Below are 16969 nucleotides of genomic sequence, written 5' to 3' on the forward strand. Positions count from 1 at the left end.
GGGGGAGGTTTTTTTGTTTTTTTTACATAAAGGATTTTAGTTTTTTTTGGGTGACTACTAAATGCACAATAGTCAATAGGTTACTTTTCAGTCTTGTTTTCTCGCAGTACCTTTTGAAGGTATTTTTAAATGAAGTATAGTCCATGAACGTTGCCCCATCCCCTACTGAAGTATCTCAATATTCAGACATTTAAAAATCTCCAGCTCTAGAAATTGAATTTGACGCAAAAAATGCTTCTTCCCAGTCCTCGCAGAATGAAAGGATGGCACCTAAATCTCGCAAATAACCCCAAAAATCTCGAGATCGGAAACTGTTAGGAGAAATAGAGTTCAGCTTTAGTTTCCCGAACGTTCGGAGAAATAGTCACCAGTCGCTTCGTTTAGTTTTTGCTGGGTGACAATGCAAAATTATAGGTTACTGCCAAAGTCGAGCAGTCCTGTTTTCTCGCAGTATCTTTTGAAGGTATTTTCAAATGAAGTATAGCCCGGATATGTTGCCCAAACCACAACTGAAGTATCTGAATATTCAGATATTTGAAAATCTCTAGCTCTAGAAATTGAATTAGATGCAAAAAATGCTACCTCGCAGAATGAAAGGATGACGTCTAAATCTTGCAAATAACCGAAAAATCTCAAGACCAAAAACCGTTACGAGAAATAGAGTTCAACTTTATTTTCCCAAGCGTTTGGAGAAATTGTCACTTTGTTTTTGAAAAGCCCACACACTTTTACTAGATCTAGAAGATATCTAAATCTAGAATCTAGAAAATTAAACCTTGTGACTATTATTTCGGTGGGAGGACTTCCGTAACGATTGACCACTATGAGACAGAGTGGAATAGATGGGTAGGGTTTGGGTTAGGTTGGGGGGTGGTGTTGGTGCGGGGGCTCTTTGGAAATTGCCTTCCCGTTTGTTTACACAAGAAACATAAGCGATTGCTAAGGACAAAGGCCACCTCTATTCTCACCCTGAGCGCAAGCGAGCCGTTTGGCTATTCTCACCCGGTGTGTGTTCACCGTGATAGCCTAGACCAACCAGTGTAGCGTTCACCGTGAACCACAGAGAATTCTACATTGTGATAACAGAAGTGTAGAATTCTGTGCTGGAACAAACGTTCCAGCGCTCTTGTGTTGAAACCATGCAATTTTGTCTGTAGTCAGTGAGAGAGAGAAAGGAGTAGCGCGAGAACTTTCGGGCAAAACAAAATGGCGACCCGCGTAGTTTGGCTCGATTCGAAAAGTGAAATTGCCATAGCATCTTTGTAGACGATCAAATTAGCTTACTTTTGTGCTATACAGTCATTATTTCTTTGCTTTTGTCAATTTGATTATCCACACCGATAGACAGTATTCCGAAATTAGGAAAAACTGGTGTTTCACACGGAGGGTGAGAATAGCCAAAGCTGGCTAGTCTCACCCGGGGTGGCCATATAGGCTTAGAAGTGAACCCTACCACATTAGCCAGGAATATTTTCCTGCCTTTTTTTTGTATAAAAAATTTATTTTGGTCGGATTGAACTTTGGTGGACCCACCGTGTTAACGTGTGTATTAATGCGCACTAGCCTTAACAGGGGGGAGGGGGTGTTCATATTTCGATTTTGCGAATAAGGGGTGTCGGGATGAGTCCATTTTATTTATAGCATCGTGTCACAACATGTGGGATCATAAAAATATGTTGGCAGTGTGATTAAATAATGGCAAAGCTTTCTTTGATGACTTTAGACCATGCCAACCGTAAAAGATAAGTTAATTCAATCTAGCATGCCGTACAATTAAAAATTCTTTTTCCCTGTTGAGGCGCGAACACCCCCATTGCGATGTTGCAGGGGAATAGAGAGAAAAACAACCGGATGCGCGCGCCTGCCATTGCCCTATTTCAAGTGACCAATGAACGGGCTCAGAATAGTCATGCAGGGACGTGTAGGTCACATACATTTTCAGCGAGAATGAGGGGGAAATGGCCGGTCTCCACGCGAAGCCCCTTTGGATAAGGGGGTAGTCGTGCATTTATGATAGGGTCTAAACTACTTGACACAAAACGTTCAAATTTGAGCACACTTTAGAGGATAGATCTATTACCATCTCGACGTTGAAATTCCAGCTCCGTATAGTTTTCGGTACACCCGATATGAAAGTGTTCCCGACACCAAAAGTATAGGTTAGTTTATGTGTGTACGAACTTCAACGTCCACATATCATTATTTTGCCCTATTTTCTGATTGGTTGCCGAGTTTCATTCGCATTGGTTCACAAATAGAGCAGACCGAGGTTGAGAAAGTAAGTCACCTATGCTACAATCAGGTCCAAAAAAATGTTTTGCTGTAGAGGCGAAAAATGTTTTTACATTATTATAATTCATTCCCGATCACATGCGGTAAGCCACCAAGGGCCTCTGTGATTTTATCGGCCTGTGGGAGGTCAGAGGGAAGTTCTCGCCTCCTGCCCACACCGGGGGTGGGAGCTATTCATAACAAAGGGGGGAGGGGGGTGAGAATAGCGAGACATGGGTTGTTCTCACACGGGGTGAGAATAAAGGTGGCCAATCATATTAGGGCAGGTTTTTTTGTTTTTTTGAGTGTGTGTGTGAAAACAAAAATGTTAAAGCTTTCTCCTTACACGCGACATGACGTTTAGTTTTGTGCGACAGGGGGGCGTGACTTGTTTAGAGCATCACCACTGGTTGAAATATCTAGCCAAGGAGTGACGGTCAACACGCTGTGTGTGTGTGTGTGTGTTAGGATGTTCATCTTCAGTTCGATCCAATGCAGGTTTTGTGAATCTAATTTTGGTTTTTTATTTGTTTTTACGGGCAGCAGGAGGAGAAGGAGAGGGAGGAGGAGGAGAGGGAAGAGGAAGAGGAGGACTGGTCATGCCCGGAAAAAAAGTCAGCGGCTCGTAGAACTCCCATTTGACGGACTTTGTGCTTCCTTGTCAATCTTGACATTTAAATTTGCCCCTGTCTCTCTTGTGTGCATGGCCAGTCGAACGCGACTGAACGCCGCGCAGTGGTTGGTTGGTGCCCTGGTGTGGTCTGCTCCTTCTTTCCTATGAAACATCTATCGTCTTTATCTCCCCTCCTTTATTGTGTTTGTTTCTCCCTTGTAACACCTCTAATCTTCGGCACTTATATGACCTTATTGTGTTGCAAGTTCTGTAACACTCTTACCAAAACAAAACAAAAAACGTCGTGCCACGCACAAGGAGACTAGTTTTGTTGCACATGACTGAAAAATTAGGGGGGTGTGGTCGCGCACAATACGGGGTGCCCATTGGGGGGTCATGTCGGGGCGGTTTGCTTGCCAGATTGGGGGCGCAAAGCAACTATCATGGCACAAGCTGATCGCACCGGCTCGCCGCCTAAAAAATAGTTGTTTTTTTTCAGGTTACAAGTGGGGCGGTTGCACCCGACCTGATCCCATCCGCAATGGGCACCCTGTATAAGGATTCACACCTCGCGACTCGTCACTAGTGACTGTCACGCTCGACTTTCCGTAGCGCCATGCATAAGGAGACAGGCTTATCGTCTAAAATTGTTCCCAACTTTGTGTAGTCTTTTTTATTTTCATATCACCAATTGTAATTACGATTACGAATAACATGATCTGAGACAAAGAAAGCTTGTGACCTACTTTGGTGGATCCATGGTTAGCAGTTGGACACCGACTTGTGGTTATAATTTATAGTCCAAGAATCTCATGTTTTGACAGGGATTTATGTTTCACAAATACTAAGATTGTACTTTTTCTGTTTTTATTTTCAGACAAAGAACAGCAAGAAGCTATTGAACAAATAGATGAAGTTCAGAATGAGATCGACAAACTGAATGAAAATGCGAGTGAAGAGATTCTCAAAGTTGAACAGAAATACAACACACTCAGGCAGCCTTATTTCAAGAAGCGGTCAGATCTAATAGCGAAAATTCCAAACTTCTGGGTCACTGCTGTATCCTTTCTTGTTGACTGCTTCTTTGCATTTGTCATTTAGGAAACTTGCTTTGCTGTTATATTCATATTTTGTTTTGTTTTGTTGTTGTTGTTTTTGTCACAAGTGAACATGCTCTTTGCGGTTTTAAAAATCTCTTCGTCTTGAAAACTGACTTTTTAAGTCAGGCAGAGTTTTCTGCTTGTGGTGGTAGTTGATTATTCTCTTGATGGAAAACAATTTTTTTATTTCTCTCTTCTGTCCTGCTATATATTTGGAACAATGAATTGGGGTCAAATTTTCTGTTATAAGAGATTGAAAGATAATCCTAATTTCTGAATCTATTTTTACATGTGAAATTAAAATAAATCTGTTTGAAACAGATTGTGTAACACTGGGCAGATCTTGTCTGCTCTTCTTCTTTGCCTTCTTCTAGATCTCAGGGGGAGTCAACTGCAGTTTCTTGTGTTGACTTCATTGCAGAAGTATCTAGCATGACAGGAGAGAAATGAGAAAGAAAGAGGATTATGTTCACATGAAAACAAAAGCATTCTTACATGTTTTGTTTGGGTAGTGGGATGTATTTTTTTGTACTTCTCAATGTTTCCTTTTATTGATTTCCAAAGGGTGGCTGGAGGGCGCCACTAGCAGGTCCTTTACCTCGTGTTAGTTCTGCCTGTCTCTCTTGCTCTTTCCCAGCATTAAATGACTGTTTTCGTGTTGATGTCAATGTGTTATGTCGATGTCCGTGTGTTAGTGTTTCAGTGTTCATAAATCGCGCGGCTTGCACTGTATGCTTCCCAGGAAGTTGAGGTGGTTTCAGAATGCTCTGTGGGTGGTTGGCGGGTGCTCTGGTGTGGTTTACTTCTTCTTTCCTATCAAACATCTATCGTCCTGATCTCCCCTTCATCTTTTTTACTTTTGTTACTCTCTTGTAACAGCTCTAATCTTCTGGTGCTCATATGACCATATGCAGTTGCGAGCCCCGTAAAACCTCTACTAAAAAATGATTCGTTTGACTGAGGTAATTAAAATATTTGTTTGAGTTGTGTATATATATATATATATATATGTTGTAGGTGCTCATATGACGTTATGCAGTTGCGAGCGCCGTAAAACCCTGTACTATTTTTTAAAAATAGATATATATATGTTGTTAGTTTCCTTATGGCTTGTCAGTTTGTCAATCATCCCCAAGTGTCAGCCTTACTCAACGAGGACGATGAGGAGGCCCTGCAGTACCTCACCAAGGTCGAAGTTCAGGAGTTTGAGGATATCAAATCTGGCTACAGAATTAACTTTGTAAGTGGATTTGTTTGTTTGTTTTTTAGCTCTAAGTTGAACGCATGGGCGGGATGTCGCGACCCTAGTGCTTTCTTGTCGTATCTCCATTTTTAATAACAGTGAAAAGTTCATAACAAAGAGTGAGCTCAAGAAGATGTCACATTTTCACTGTTTAAAAAATGGATATACGACTAGACAGCACTGAGGTCGCAATGTGACACTGTTTCAAACATACAAGCCAGTTATATGCCTGGTATGAAATAATATATTTACAAGTGCTCAACAGGTATTTTAATTTGAGATAATTGAAATTACATTGTTCTCTTTGTTGATAAGTATATATGGGGGGGGGGGTTGATCTATTATTTTCAAAGAGATTGAAATTGTGCACTGATTTATGAGTTCCACTTTGCTTTGATTGTGTTCTGTTTTGTGTTTATCGCTTGCTAAGTTTTGTTGAAGTAAACCTTTTGATGTGTTCCTTTCTCCAGCACTTCGATTCAAACCCATACTTCTCAAACGAGATGCTGACAAAAGAGTTCCACCTGAACGACTCAGGCGATCCTTCATCACAGTCCACGCCCATCAAATGGAAAGAGGGAAAGGTGAGTGGGGTTGGTTTGGTTTTTTTACTGGACCTATCTGTACATGGCCCAAAGCAGGGAAAACATTGGTTGTTTATGGGGAGGAACTTGAGCTTATCTCTAATGGCTACAAAAAACTTATTAGACCTGCATGTTTGCCGACAATCGCGACCCGATCCGCGAGCCGGCCGATGCTATCGCTAGGCCCATCTGTACCAGTCAATGTGGGTAGTGCGAGGCCTGGCCGACTGCCAACGCCCCATTTTTCTCCCGTCGGCTTTGTCGGCACTTTTGTTTTCGTGCCGACGTCGGCGTTTCCGACATAATTGTCGGAACCTGGGTAGAAATGCCAATACGAAAAAGGACGACGACCTAAATTATCTACTTTCAGTTTCGTGCTTGAGCGGCCATTTTGAATTTCGTTTGTTTACTAATTCAATTGTTCAGATCGTGTGGATTCATTTAAGTCCGACTCACTTGTTCTAATAGAATCTAGATCTAGATTTATAAAGATCATTATAGACCTCAATGGAGGATTCATATTCCAATTCTATTGTGTCAAACCCTATCATAGGTTGTGCTGTAATATTAATGTTGGTAAAGAGCATTTCATCAGGTGCGTGAATTATTTATTTATTTAGAATCAAGACTCAGTTGAGTCCCTCTGTTCGGAATCGGATGCGGATTTCTAGTTCAAGGCCTATTCCTATTCACTTGTTCTACAAGATCTAGAGATCTAGATCTAGACTCTAGATTTATTTAGATTACTAGATCTATATGGAGGATTCATATTCCAATTCTATTGTGTTATTGTATCAAACCCTATTATGTTATTGTATCAAACCCTATTGTGTTATTGTATCAAACCCTATTGTGTTATTGTATCAAACCCTATTGTGTTATTGTATCAAACCCTATTGTGTTATTGTATCAAACCCTATTGTGTTATTGTATCAAACCCTATTGTGTTATTGTATCAAACCCTATTGTGTTATTGTATCAAACCCTATTGTGTTATTGTATCAAACCCTATTGTGTTATTGTATCACACCCTATTGTAGCAATGGAGATGTAGGCCATATTATAATGCTCGTTTGTTTGGTTTGGAGTGTGGGTTTTTTTTTTTTTAAATTATTTTTTCATTTTGGACTTGTGGTGGCATTTTTACATGAGGCCCGTTGCCGGTTCTTTTTTGGGGTAGGGTTAGGTTTAGGTCTCTTCTTTATTGTGTTTTGTTGGGGTGGTCGCTCGTTTCTTGGAAGTCCCTCCTTTCTTGGAAGTCCCTCCTTATGACACCCACAAAAGCTCGGGGGGGGGGGGGGGTGCGCGCAAAATTTTCAATTTGGTTGAGGCTCACATGCAGGTCTAAACAAATGAAGGAATAGATAGTGGTCTTGATTTATTTTTGCTACAGTGCTAAAGAGGTTGGATGAAACGAATGCCGAGATGTCTCTGCTGTTCCAGCAGCATAGCTAATTGTTCCCTGTATTCATATGAATTGTACGCTGTTTAGTTTCTTGACTATTATTACTGAAAATGCAGTTGCCGAATTTTGAAATTCTGGTTTTAGTGAGGTTTTACGGTTCTCGCAACTGCATACGGTCGTATTAGCGCCAGGCGGTGGATGTCAACAGAGCAGTCCAAACATTTTGATATTTAGATTCGTTTGTGGCGTATGTATTGTCGTCATATTGAGAGATCATGGTTAGTTGTAAAAACCGTTTATCCTAATCATTCTCCCAAGACAAGTGATTGATCTCCAATGTGGTAATGTAAAAATATTCATGTGACATTGTGTTTCCTCGTTGCAGGACTTGACGAAGAAGGGAAACGACAACAAGGGAAAGAAGAGGAGTCACGACGACCAGGAATCATTTTTCAGCTGGTTCGGCGACCATGGTGACGCCGGCGCTGACGAACTCGGGGAGGTTATCAAGGACGATATCTGGCCCAACCCACTGCAGTACTACCTGGTCAGTGACGGGGACTTAAACTGGAGTCTTTTTTTTATAGTAGAGGGTTTTACGGCGCTTGCAACTGCATTAGGTCATATGAGCGCCAAATAACTGGAGTCTGCTTAACTCATTGAAGACTCAAGTTTTCACAAAAATTTCACTTGGAATGCACGATTCTTACCCATTAAAAAAAAAATCAGTGTGATAAACCTATCAACTGTACAGGTATGAAATTTGGCACAAAGTAAGATCATCATGTATACTTACATAAAATGTATTTACTTTTATAAAAACTGAAAAAAATGTTTTAGATGGGGGGGGAACTATATGTAAATGTGGAAAAATACTTTTTTTTATGAGCTGAGCACATGGATCTCAGAATTGATTGTAGTCAATTAGAATGGTTTCCAACAAGTAATACAAAGTGATATCTATAAGAATAGTGATATTGCCAGGAGCACTGTAGTCTCCTGAATCAATAATCCCTATCGCTTCATTGGTAGTGAAAGGAGCATCCAGTAGCTCTCTCTTGCTTGTTTATGTAAAAAGTAGGTCAGGTCAGCGTGTTTCGGCAGATTGCTTATAGCACACAATACGGGTGACCAATGGTCAAAGGGATACAACCACAATAAAGTTAAATGGTTTAACTAACTCTGGGAGTCATTCCCCTTGAGATTCTATTAGTTTTTAGGTAACAAAAAAAATTGTACGCGGGACCCGGCGTGTCTTGAGAGTTTGTTGACCTCGCCGGAACCCGGCACATCGTCAATGAGTTAAACCCAACATGATTGATCCAAGAACGGCAGTGAACTGAAAGAAAAACAGATCCCTGGGTTTATTTATTAATTTTTTTCTTTTCACATTTTTGAGCAACCTTTCTAAGCCAAAAAAAACCCACAGCTAAACTAAAGAATTTCTGACAGTTCTGCCGATTGCAGGTTCAGCCAACTCCATTGTACGTGGACTTATGAAACGAATGTAAATGGTGATTGGTACATTAGTGTTCTATAAAGACTTGCAGCTCAAAATATTTGTTAAACAACCACCTGAAAATGTAATAATAGAATACAGCTTTTGTCCAGCATTACTTTGAGCACGCCATATTGTCTTGTGTTTATTTCATTTTTTTTTTTTTTAACAAGTCTAGAAGTTTGTGTTCTAGAAACAGACTTTGAGCTGTGTAGAAAATCAGTTAAAATGAACACACACAAACACACACACAGAGAAAATAATGAAGTGTTGTGTCTACAGATTCCACGTAAAGCAGAAATCATTGTCATTTTGTGTTAAAGGTTAACACTCTATACAGCGACACAACACAGCTGATTAAAACCTGTCAATTCTTTGCCATATCGACAGACCGAAGGGCTAGAACCCAAATGGCCGCTGGATCGGAAAAGTAAAGTAAAGTGTTAAAGGTTACATTGAAAGAAGAGTTTTAAAATATAATTAAGAATATAAAAGAAAATTATTGAGGAAAAACAATCACTTTTAGTTAGATGCGAATAAAGTCAGAAGTTATCACCAGATGTGTAGAGAAGTTATCACCAGATGTGTAGAAACATTTTATTCTGAAAGTTTTAGTTTTGGATATCGATTTCTCATTTGCAGGATTCTATTGTCTTGACTTTTGTATTCTTTTTTTTTTTTTTTTTTCCAGGCGTCTGAAATAGACGAGGAGACTGGCGGGGACGGTGTTGAGGGTAAGTCCATGAAAGTTACACTTTGTTGTGAATATGTATCATGGATGGTGAGGGGGGGGAGTGGAGACAAATAAAAGCGAATGACAGCATGGTTATAGAGCAGGAAAGGAGTTTTGCGCTGTCAGCTTTCGAACACAAGACGTATTGAATGAAAGGCAAACACTGTAACCCGTAGACCACGAGAGCCCCCTGTATATGTTTGCATCATCCAGCGGCCAGTGATGATTGGAGGGGATGTGTCGTGTTGCACCAGTCAAGTCTTCTAGTTGCATGGATGGCAAAATTGTCATTTTTCCCTGGAGATTTGCTAACAGTTTGGGAAAAGGTTTGGTTGTACTGAGGTGACAGAACAATAAAAGCAGTTTTCTCGTACTGGGGGGGGGGGGGATATCTATTTTCATGTCACAATCGTTACTGCTCAGGATTCTCCTGAAATTGGTCAGATTGTAGTCAATGAAAAAATACAGCTTGTGCGTTGTGAAAACCTCTTGTGATAGGTTGCGTAACAGGCTTGCCAACCTTCCCGAATTTTTCGGGAAATTCCCGAATTGCCATTGTCTTTCCCGAAACAGTGTGGGTGTTGTTTCTTGTTTTTTTGTATCTTTAGTAGCCTATCACAGAAGTGTGTGTCTGGCACAATCAAAGTTCCATAATTCAGTATCTCAAAAGTTGGCAAGCCTGCATAATATAATCAGAAAGTTGGATTTAGATAGAAACATTGTTGTCTTTTTATTCAGAACTGATCACTTTCAGTTATGCAGATATGAAATATTAACTGTCCCTGTTTTCTTTGTATTTTGTGATTCTAGCACATGTTGAAATTTAGATTGTAATATTTTATGTTTATTTTTTCTCAGAAGATGATCTTGATGACGAGGGAAACTATGAAGACGAAGAGGAACCTGAAGATGTAAGTATTGTGGTTGAACGAGTGACTGCCTAATCAAATCTTTTTTTTTGCCCCCTGGAGCGGTGCTTCTGACAGAAGTGTCTTTAGGCCATTCCCAAAGGTGGGGACATTAACATCGCGAGTTCTTATGCACAGTAGAATTGTAATAGTAAATGAGCTGATTCATCAATGTCACGCTCATAACTGTGCCTGAACTGCAACAGGGAACTGCTGCTTTTGCTTTGCTAATCCTTACTATCGTCATTTTTCCTCTACTTCTTTTGTATGTTTATCACACTCTTGTGACCGGCTATTTCTGGGGTGCCTTGATAGTCGAAGCAGACTTTATGCTGTTGAAGCTAGGGAGGTGAGCAGAATAAGTCTGATTCCCTGTAAGGACTTCTCTGTTGACATCCAGCCCTTTGCGCTCATATGACCTTATGCAGTTCCGAGCGCCGAAAAACCTTGACTAAAACTAAACTAAAATCTTGTTTTATGTTGGGGATGCGGTTCATGTCTGAATCTTTCGCTTTGTGCTCGTACCCTCACGCACATGAGAAGGTTTCCTTACTCAGTTTCAAATTAAAAATATTGAGTTTATTTTGCTTCCGTGGTGTTAAAAAAACACAAATATTGCATGTGCGTTTTCTAAACTGTATTTTGTGACATAGTAAACCGGGGGGGGGGGGGGGGGGTAACACTGAAGCTTCCCTGGGTATAGAAGTTTTTTTAAACTTTGTTTTGCTGGATTTATTGGGGATTAGGGATTGCCTCGTTGGAGCCAACTTCTCGTTGAATGCGACACCCATTCTGTATTTGTCTTCTGACAAATGCCATAGAATGGGTGGTTGACGGGTGCTCTGGTCTGGTTTGCTTCTTCTTTCCTATCAAACATCTATCGCCCTTATCTCCCCTTCTTCTTTTTTATATTTGTTACTCTCTTGTAACACCTAATCTTCTGGCGCTCATATGACCTTATGCAGTTGCGAGTGCCATAAAACCTCTACTAATAAAAAGAAACTCTACTAAAACTAAAACTACTTGTCCTTATCTTTCCTTGTTTTGTTTGAATGTTACTTTCTAGTTACACCTTCTGTAGTCTTCAGCTCTTGTACAATGACCTGTTTGTGTTACAAACGCCACTGACTGTTACAAGACTACAGCTAAGAACATACTGACATTTCCTTGTGTTTTCCTTGTTTCCCCAGGAGGTTGAAGAGGAGGGCGAGGGGGATGAGGACGAGGAGGAGGAGGAGGGTTAGACATGAGGACCATTCTTTTTCTTTTTTTTAAATTTTTTTTTTTTTATATTTATTTTTATTTTTGTGTGCGTAACTTTGACTGAGACAACGTATCATTCATCATCAGTTCATGTGTCATCGATCGTCATCTCACTCGGAAACTTGTCACTATTCCATGTTGTCATTTTCCTTTGCTTCAGAAGTTCCCATCAACATCCTCTCTGCTAGGTCTCAGATGCAACCTTCCATCTTTTTGTTGGGTTGTTTTGGGGGTTTTTTACTGAGAGTTTTTGTATGCCGTGGCTGTTTGTTGAAAAGCAGACTTTTAAAAATCTTTCAAAAATTTTCTTCTCTTTGTACTTGAAGTAGAGAAAATGTTATGGAAGATGTTTTTAAAAAAGAAAAGGAAAAAAACCAAAACAAAACAAAAGTTGTATTATTGGGTCTCGGTGTGCACTTTCATCCCTTTGGCTGAGGAGTGGTTGGGCCAAGTAGAAGTTCCATTGTGTTAGTGAGTGGTTGTATCTGAGAGGTAAATTGTCCTCCTTCTGTCCCGGTTTGTGGAGAGTGAGGGTCTGGAGGCCTCCGCCTTGTCTGACAAGCCTGGGACGTGTTGCTCCGGCCTGCGTGTGTGTCAAGGTCACTGGCGTTCCAAATCTTTGTCTACGTAAAGGTTGTACCCACCTACCTTCGTGGTGTTCAGTGAAACGGGGGGGGGGGGAATAAATATAAAACTTGCTTTTTTTTTTTTTTTTTTAAAGGTTATGTGAAGCAAATTAGGTACCGTAATTAAACACAGTATTTTATTTTTTCACTTTGTTTCTAACATAAAGTTCATATCATGATTTGTGGTGTTTCCAAAAGCTTCATAAAATTTTGTTCCATTCATCCTTCACACATGTACAAGTCAAAGTTCCATTTTTTTTCCTTCTTTGTACAAAAAAAATCAGTCACAAAGATTTCCTCTTGCAAACGCAGCAAATTGATGGATGGTACGTAAGGAAATTTGTACGTGTTTTCTTTGACTCTTGTTCCGCTCTGAAGTTGTACCATCATCCTTATGATTATATCTCAGGTCATTTGCCAAGGGAGCTGTTTTGTTCTTGTTGATGAGATCATTTTGTCGGTCGTTTCACACGTCCCCACTCCCCCCCACCCCCCATTGTGTGAGGGGAGGAGACCGCCCTCTCATCCCCGACCTATGTTGGACCATTGATGCCTGCCTCATCTCATGTGTAGCAACTGCTGCTGCTGCTTCATCAGTCGTGGAAGAAGTCTCGCAGGAACAACTCTTCTAGTTTTGTTAGACAAGGTCTCGTCTCTTTCGAATTGAGATAGTCTCTCTCTCTCTCTCTCTCTCTCTCTCTCTCTCTCTCTCTCTCTCTCTCTCTCACATTATTCTCTACTGTTCCAATTTTCAATTTTTAAATCCCTCACTGGACAGAAGGAAGTGCAAAGTAAACAACGGAACAATGTCTCAATTTTTGAAGCATTTTTTTTTTTCTCCCCCAATTTTTACAGAGCACAGTGAGCACATGGTAAATTGTGAAGTTATTATATTTTGAAAGAAAACAGGTTTTAACATTGTCATGGATGATCGGTGCTTATCTCGTTTGTTTGTGTAAGATTGGTCTTATGATGTTCATCTTGTCTTTGCAGTAATTGCCTCTCATTTTCGTAAATAAATGTTGAGAATATCAAATTTGGACCCTCATCGTCTTGTCGTTTGTTTCCTAATTGTGTTCTGTGTTGGAATGAGTGGGTGGCTGGTGGGTGCAGCTTTGGTGTGGTTTGCTCCTTCTTTTCTTTAAAAGAAATATCGTCTCTATCTGCCCTCTTTCTTTTTGTGTTTGTTGCTCTCTTGTAACATGCGGGTGCTCTGGTGTGGTTTGCTCCTTCTTTCCCATCAAATTATATATATATCTATAGTCCTTATCTCTCCTTTTTTATGTTTGTTGCTCTCTTGTAACACCTCTAATCTTCAACACTCGTATGACCTTATTGTGTTGTAAATTTCGTAAAACTCTTACTGACTCTGGTGTGGTTTGCTTCTTTCCTATCAAACATCTATCGTCTTTGTCTCCCCTCCTCCTTCTTGCCTATCAAACATCTATCGTCTTTATCTCCCCTCCTCTTTCTTTCCTATCAAACATCTATCGTCTTTATCTCCCCTCCTCCTTCTTTCCTATCAACATCTATCGTCTTTATCTCCCCTCCTTCTTTCCTATCAAACATCTATCGTCTTTGTCTCCCCTCCTTTTTTATGTTTGTTACTCTCTTTTAACACCTCTAATCTTCTGGCGCTCATTTTATGACCTTATGCAGTTGCGAGCGCCGAAAAACCTCTACTAAAAACTAAACTCTTCTTACTGAGGGTGGTTGACGGGTGCTCTGTTGTGGTTTGCTCCTTCTTTCCCATCAAACTGCTATCGTCCTCATTCATCTCCCCTCATTCTTTTTTGTGTTTGTTACTCTCTTGTAACACCTCTTATCTTCGGCACTGACATGACCTAACTAATTGTGTTGCAAGTGCCGTAAAACTTTTACTCAAAACCTATTGGAATGTAGTGGGCTCTGTGGTGTAGTGATTAGAACGTCTGGCTCAACTGGCTGAGGCATGCTGGAGACCCTAGTGCCATTCCCAGGTGGGGAGAATTAGTCATCAAGTCTGTCTCTCTGCAGGGATGCTGTCTTCTCTCAGTCTTGCTGGGCCCTGACATGCAGGGCCGAAAGCCAGCCTCCTAAAGGATGGAAAGTGGGTGGTTGGTGGGTGCTCTGGTGTGGTTTGCTCCTTCTTTCCTATGAAACATCTATCGTCCTTATCTCCCCTCCTTCTTTTTTGTGTTTGTTACTCTCTTGTAACACCTCTAATCTTCGGCACTTATATATATTATATGACCTTATTGTGCTGCAAGTGCCGTAAAACTTCTACTAAAACTAAAAGGATGGAAATTGTGTAGATGTGGGGTGTAAAGTAAAAGTGCAGACAATGTATAAGTTAAGTCAGTAGAACCCGCATGGGTTGAACACAGAAAACTCAAGTCATGAATCTGTTGTTGAACTGTGCCTACAGTCCCGGGTGTTTTCTTTCTTCTTTCTTTCTCTTCTTCTTCATCTTTTTAAGAAAACGAAGCGAAGCTCGAACACTAGCACGGAATAGTGGAACTAATTACGCTGCCGTAGAGGTCCAAAGCCCATGTCCTTTGTTGAGTGAGGTGCACTTGAAACGAAATAATTTTACAAAAGAAAAAAGGCAAGATCGGTTTACCCTGTCCGTACACCCTGGGGTCATTGTGTGCCCCCAGGGTTGTATTCTTCATATTTTAGAATACTTCTAGTGCGAAGATCTCTTTGAAACTTTCAGTATTTCTCAAAAAATCATTTTGACAGACTACTACGCAAAGCATACGGATCGAGTAAATTTCCTCTTTGGAAAGTGGTGGCGGCACAGAGTTCCCCACATCGTATGAATACGATAGTAAAACACGACGTACGGATAGGGTTAAGTGGTGGCACAGAGTTCCCCACGTCGTATGGATACGATAGTAAAACACGACGTACGGATAGGGTTAAGTGGTGACACATAGTTCCCCACATCCTATGGATACGATAGTAAAACACGACGTACGGATAGGGTTGAATGCCACCTTCCCCTCTCCACAGAAGTAGAGTGTGTGGTTAGCGGGTGCTCTGGTGTGGTTTGCTCCTTCTTTCCTATCAAACATCTATCGTCCTTATCTCCCCTCCTTTGTGTTTGTTACTCTCTTATTAATGATAATGAGGGAAAAAATGAAGACCTGGGCACCATGTCGCAATACCGAGTAGAGGATGTTCTATTATATCGAAGGTCGTAGAGAGACTGCACTGTACTGGATTTGGTAGGCTATGCTGTCTATCTGAACTGCTGCCGGTGTAATTACTGTAATACAGTCCGTGCCGGCTTTAAGCACGCCGGCATAAAGCACTTTTTGGACTCAAGCACGCTAAACGGCTCTTCTTACCGAATTTGATATATAAATTACACGCCTTTAAGCACGGTAACTTCGGCTTCAGGCACGCTTCATTTACAAGACAGTCAATATTTTCATGATGACCCATCCAAGTTTGAACAAACAGTCTACACCGCAGCAGTGGAGTGTGTCAAGACAAATACAAAGTGAAAGAACGCAAGTGATGGACACACACGTCACACACTCACACGGGCGGAGAGGAAGGCAGATGCACACAGCCGTGCGCGCGGACATACGGTCTAGCAAAGGGCAAAGTTACACACAGACAAAAAAATACAACGAGAAAGGGAGGCTGGCTGCGATCTCACCTTTGCCCCTCGCTGTCCATTAATCCAGATTGTGTATCACGCACGAGGTGGGATGAAGGCGGTGGTATGAATGTGGCACATCGGGCAGCGGTACGCACAGGCAGTTTGTAGGCTTAATGTGCTGTATCGTGACCGGCCGTCTAAATTAAGTTTTCTTTTTCGATTCGACCACAAAACAAAAGCAAACAAAACTGACGGGGTAAAAATAACCGTGCACACTTTTGCGTGACCGCTATAGGTATAGGCCAACTTACAAACAAAGGGAAATAGCACGGGAAATGTTCTACATGAAAATCTCTGGATTATGTCTACTTCGCACTCAAGCACGCTTCGGCTTTAAGCACGCTTAAGCTTTCTCCCGATGACCGTGCTTAAAGCCGACATGGACTGTACAGGTTGTGTTGTAAGTTGTAGTCGCAAAACTGTCAAATATGTGGGTGGTTGGTGGGTGCTCTGGTGTGGTTTGCTCCTTCTTTCCTACTATCAAACATCTATCGTCCTTATCTCCCTTCTTTCTTTTTTGTGTTTGTTACTCTCTTGTAACACCTGTAATCTTCTTCACTTATACATGTAGTTATATGACCGCATTGTGTTGCAACCGCGTAAAACTCTTACTAGTCTTACGAAAAAAAAAGCAAAATATAGTAAAATTGGGATGGTTTGGACACCAAGCCTTGGGATGGTTTGGACACCAAGCCTTGGGATGGTTTGGACACCAAGCCTTGGGATGGTTTGGACACCAAGCCTTGGGATGGTTTGGTGAAAGGTTTTGTCTGTGTTCCCTTCTCTTTCCTCTTTCTTCTGTTCCTCTTCCTGGCAGATTGTGGGTGGTTGGTGGGTGCCCTGGAGTGGTATGCTTCTTCTTTCCTATCAAACATCTATCGTCCTTATCTCCCCTTCTTCTTTTTTATGTTTGGTACTCTCTTGTAACACCTCTAATCTTCTGGCGCTCATATGACTTTATGCAGTTGCGAGTGCCGTAAAACCTCTACTAGAACTAAAAACTAAACCTGGCAGATTGTGGTCCTGGTTGTCTTCCAGACTGCAGACTGGCGTATTACCGAAAAGGGGGG

The 16969-nt window shown here is 41.1% G+C and overlaps 1 protein-coding gene across 2 annotated transcripts in view; it reads left to right on the top strand.

The window, feature by feature from the left end:
- The window catches only part of LOC101854304 (protein SET), a 17689-nt gene extending 4403 nt beyond the window's left edge, over positions 1-13286 (top strand). Inside the window, exons 2-8 of one of the 2 annotated variants that reach the window (XM_005113039.3) lie at positions 3762-3943; positions 5102-5224; positions 5698-5811; positions 7602-7763; positions 9406-9448; positions 10309-10358; positions 11546-13286. In XM_005113039.3, coding sequence (XP_005113096.1) covers positions 3762-3943; positions 5102-5224; positions 5698-5811; positions 7602-7763; positions 9406-9448; positions 10309-10358; positions 11546-11599 — 728 coding nt within the window. In that variant the 3' untranslated portion in view covers positions 11600-13286. Of the gene's footprint in view, positions 1-3761; positions 3944-5101; positions 5225-5697; positions 5812-7601; positions 7764-9405; positions 9449-10305; positions 10359-11545 lie in introns of both variants that reach the window. The other variant, XM_005113038.3, reaches the window with a different exon arrangement.
- Positions 13287-16969: the final 3683 nt, after the last annotated feature.

Source organism: Aplysia californica, unplaced genomic scaffold, assembly GCF_000002075.1.
Source record: "Aplysia californica isolate F4 #8 unplaced genomic scaffold, AplCal3.0 scaffold01572, whole genome shotgun sequence".
In the NCBI taxonomy this organism is placed as follows: Eukaryota; Metazoa; Mollusca; class Gastropoda; order Aplysiida; family Aplysiidae; genus Aplysia; species Aplysia californica.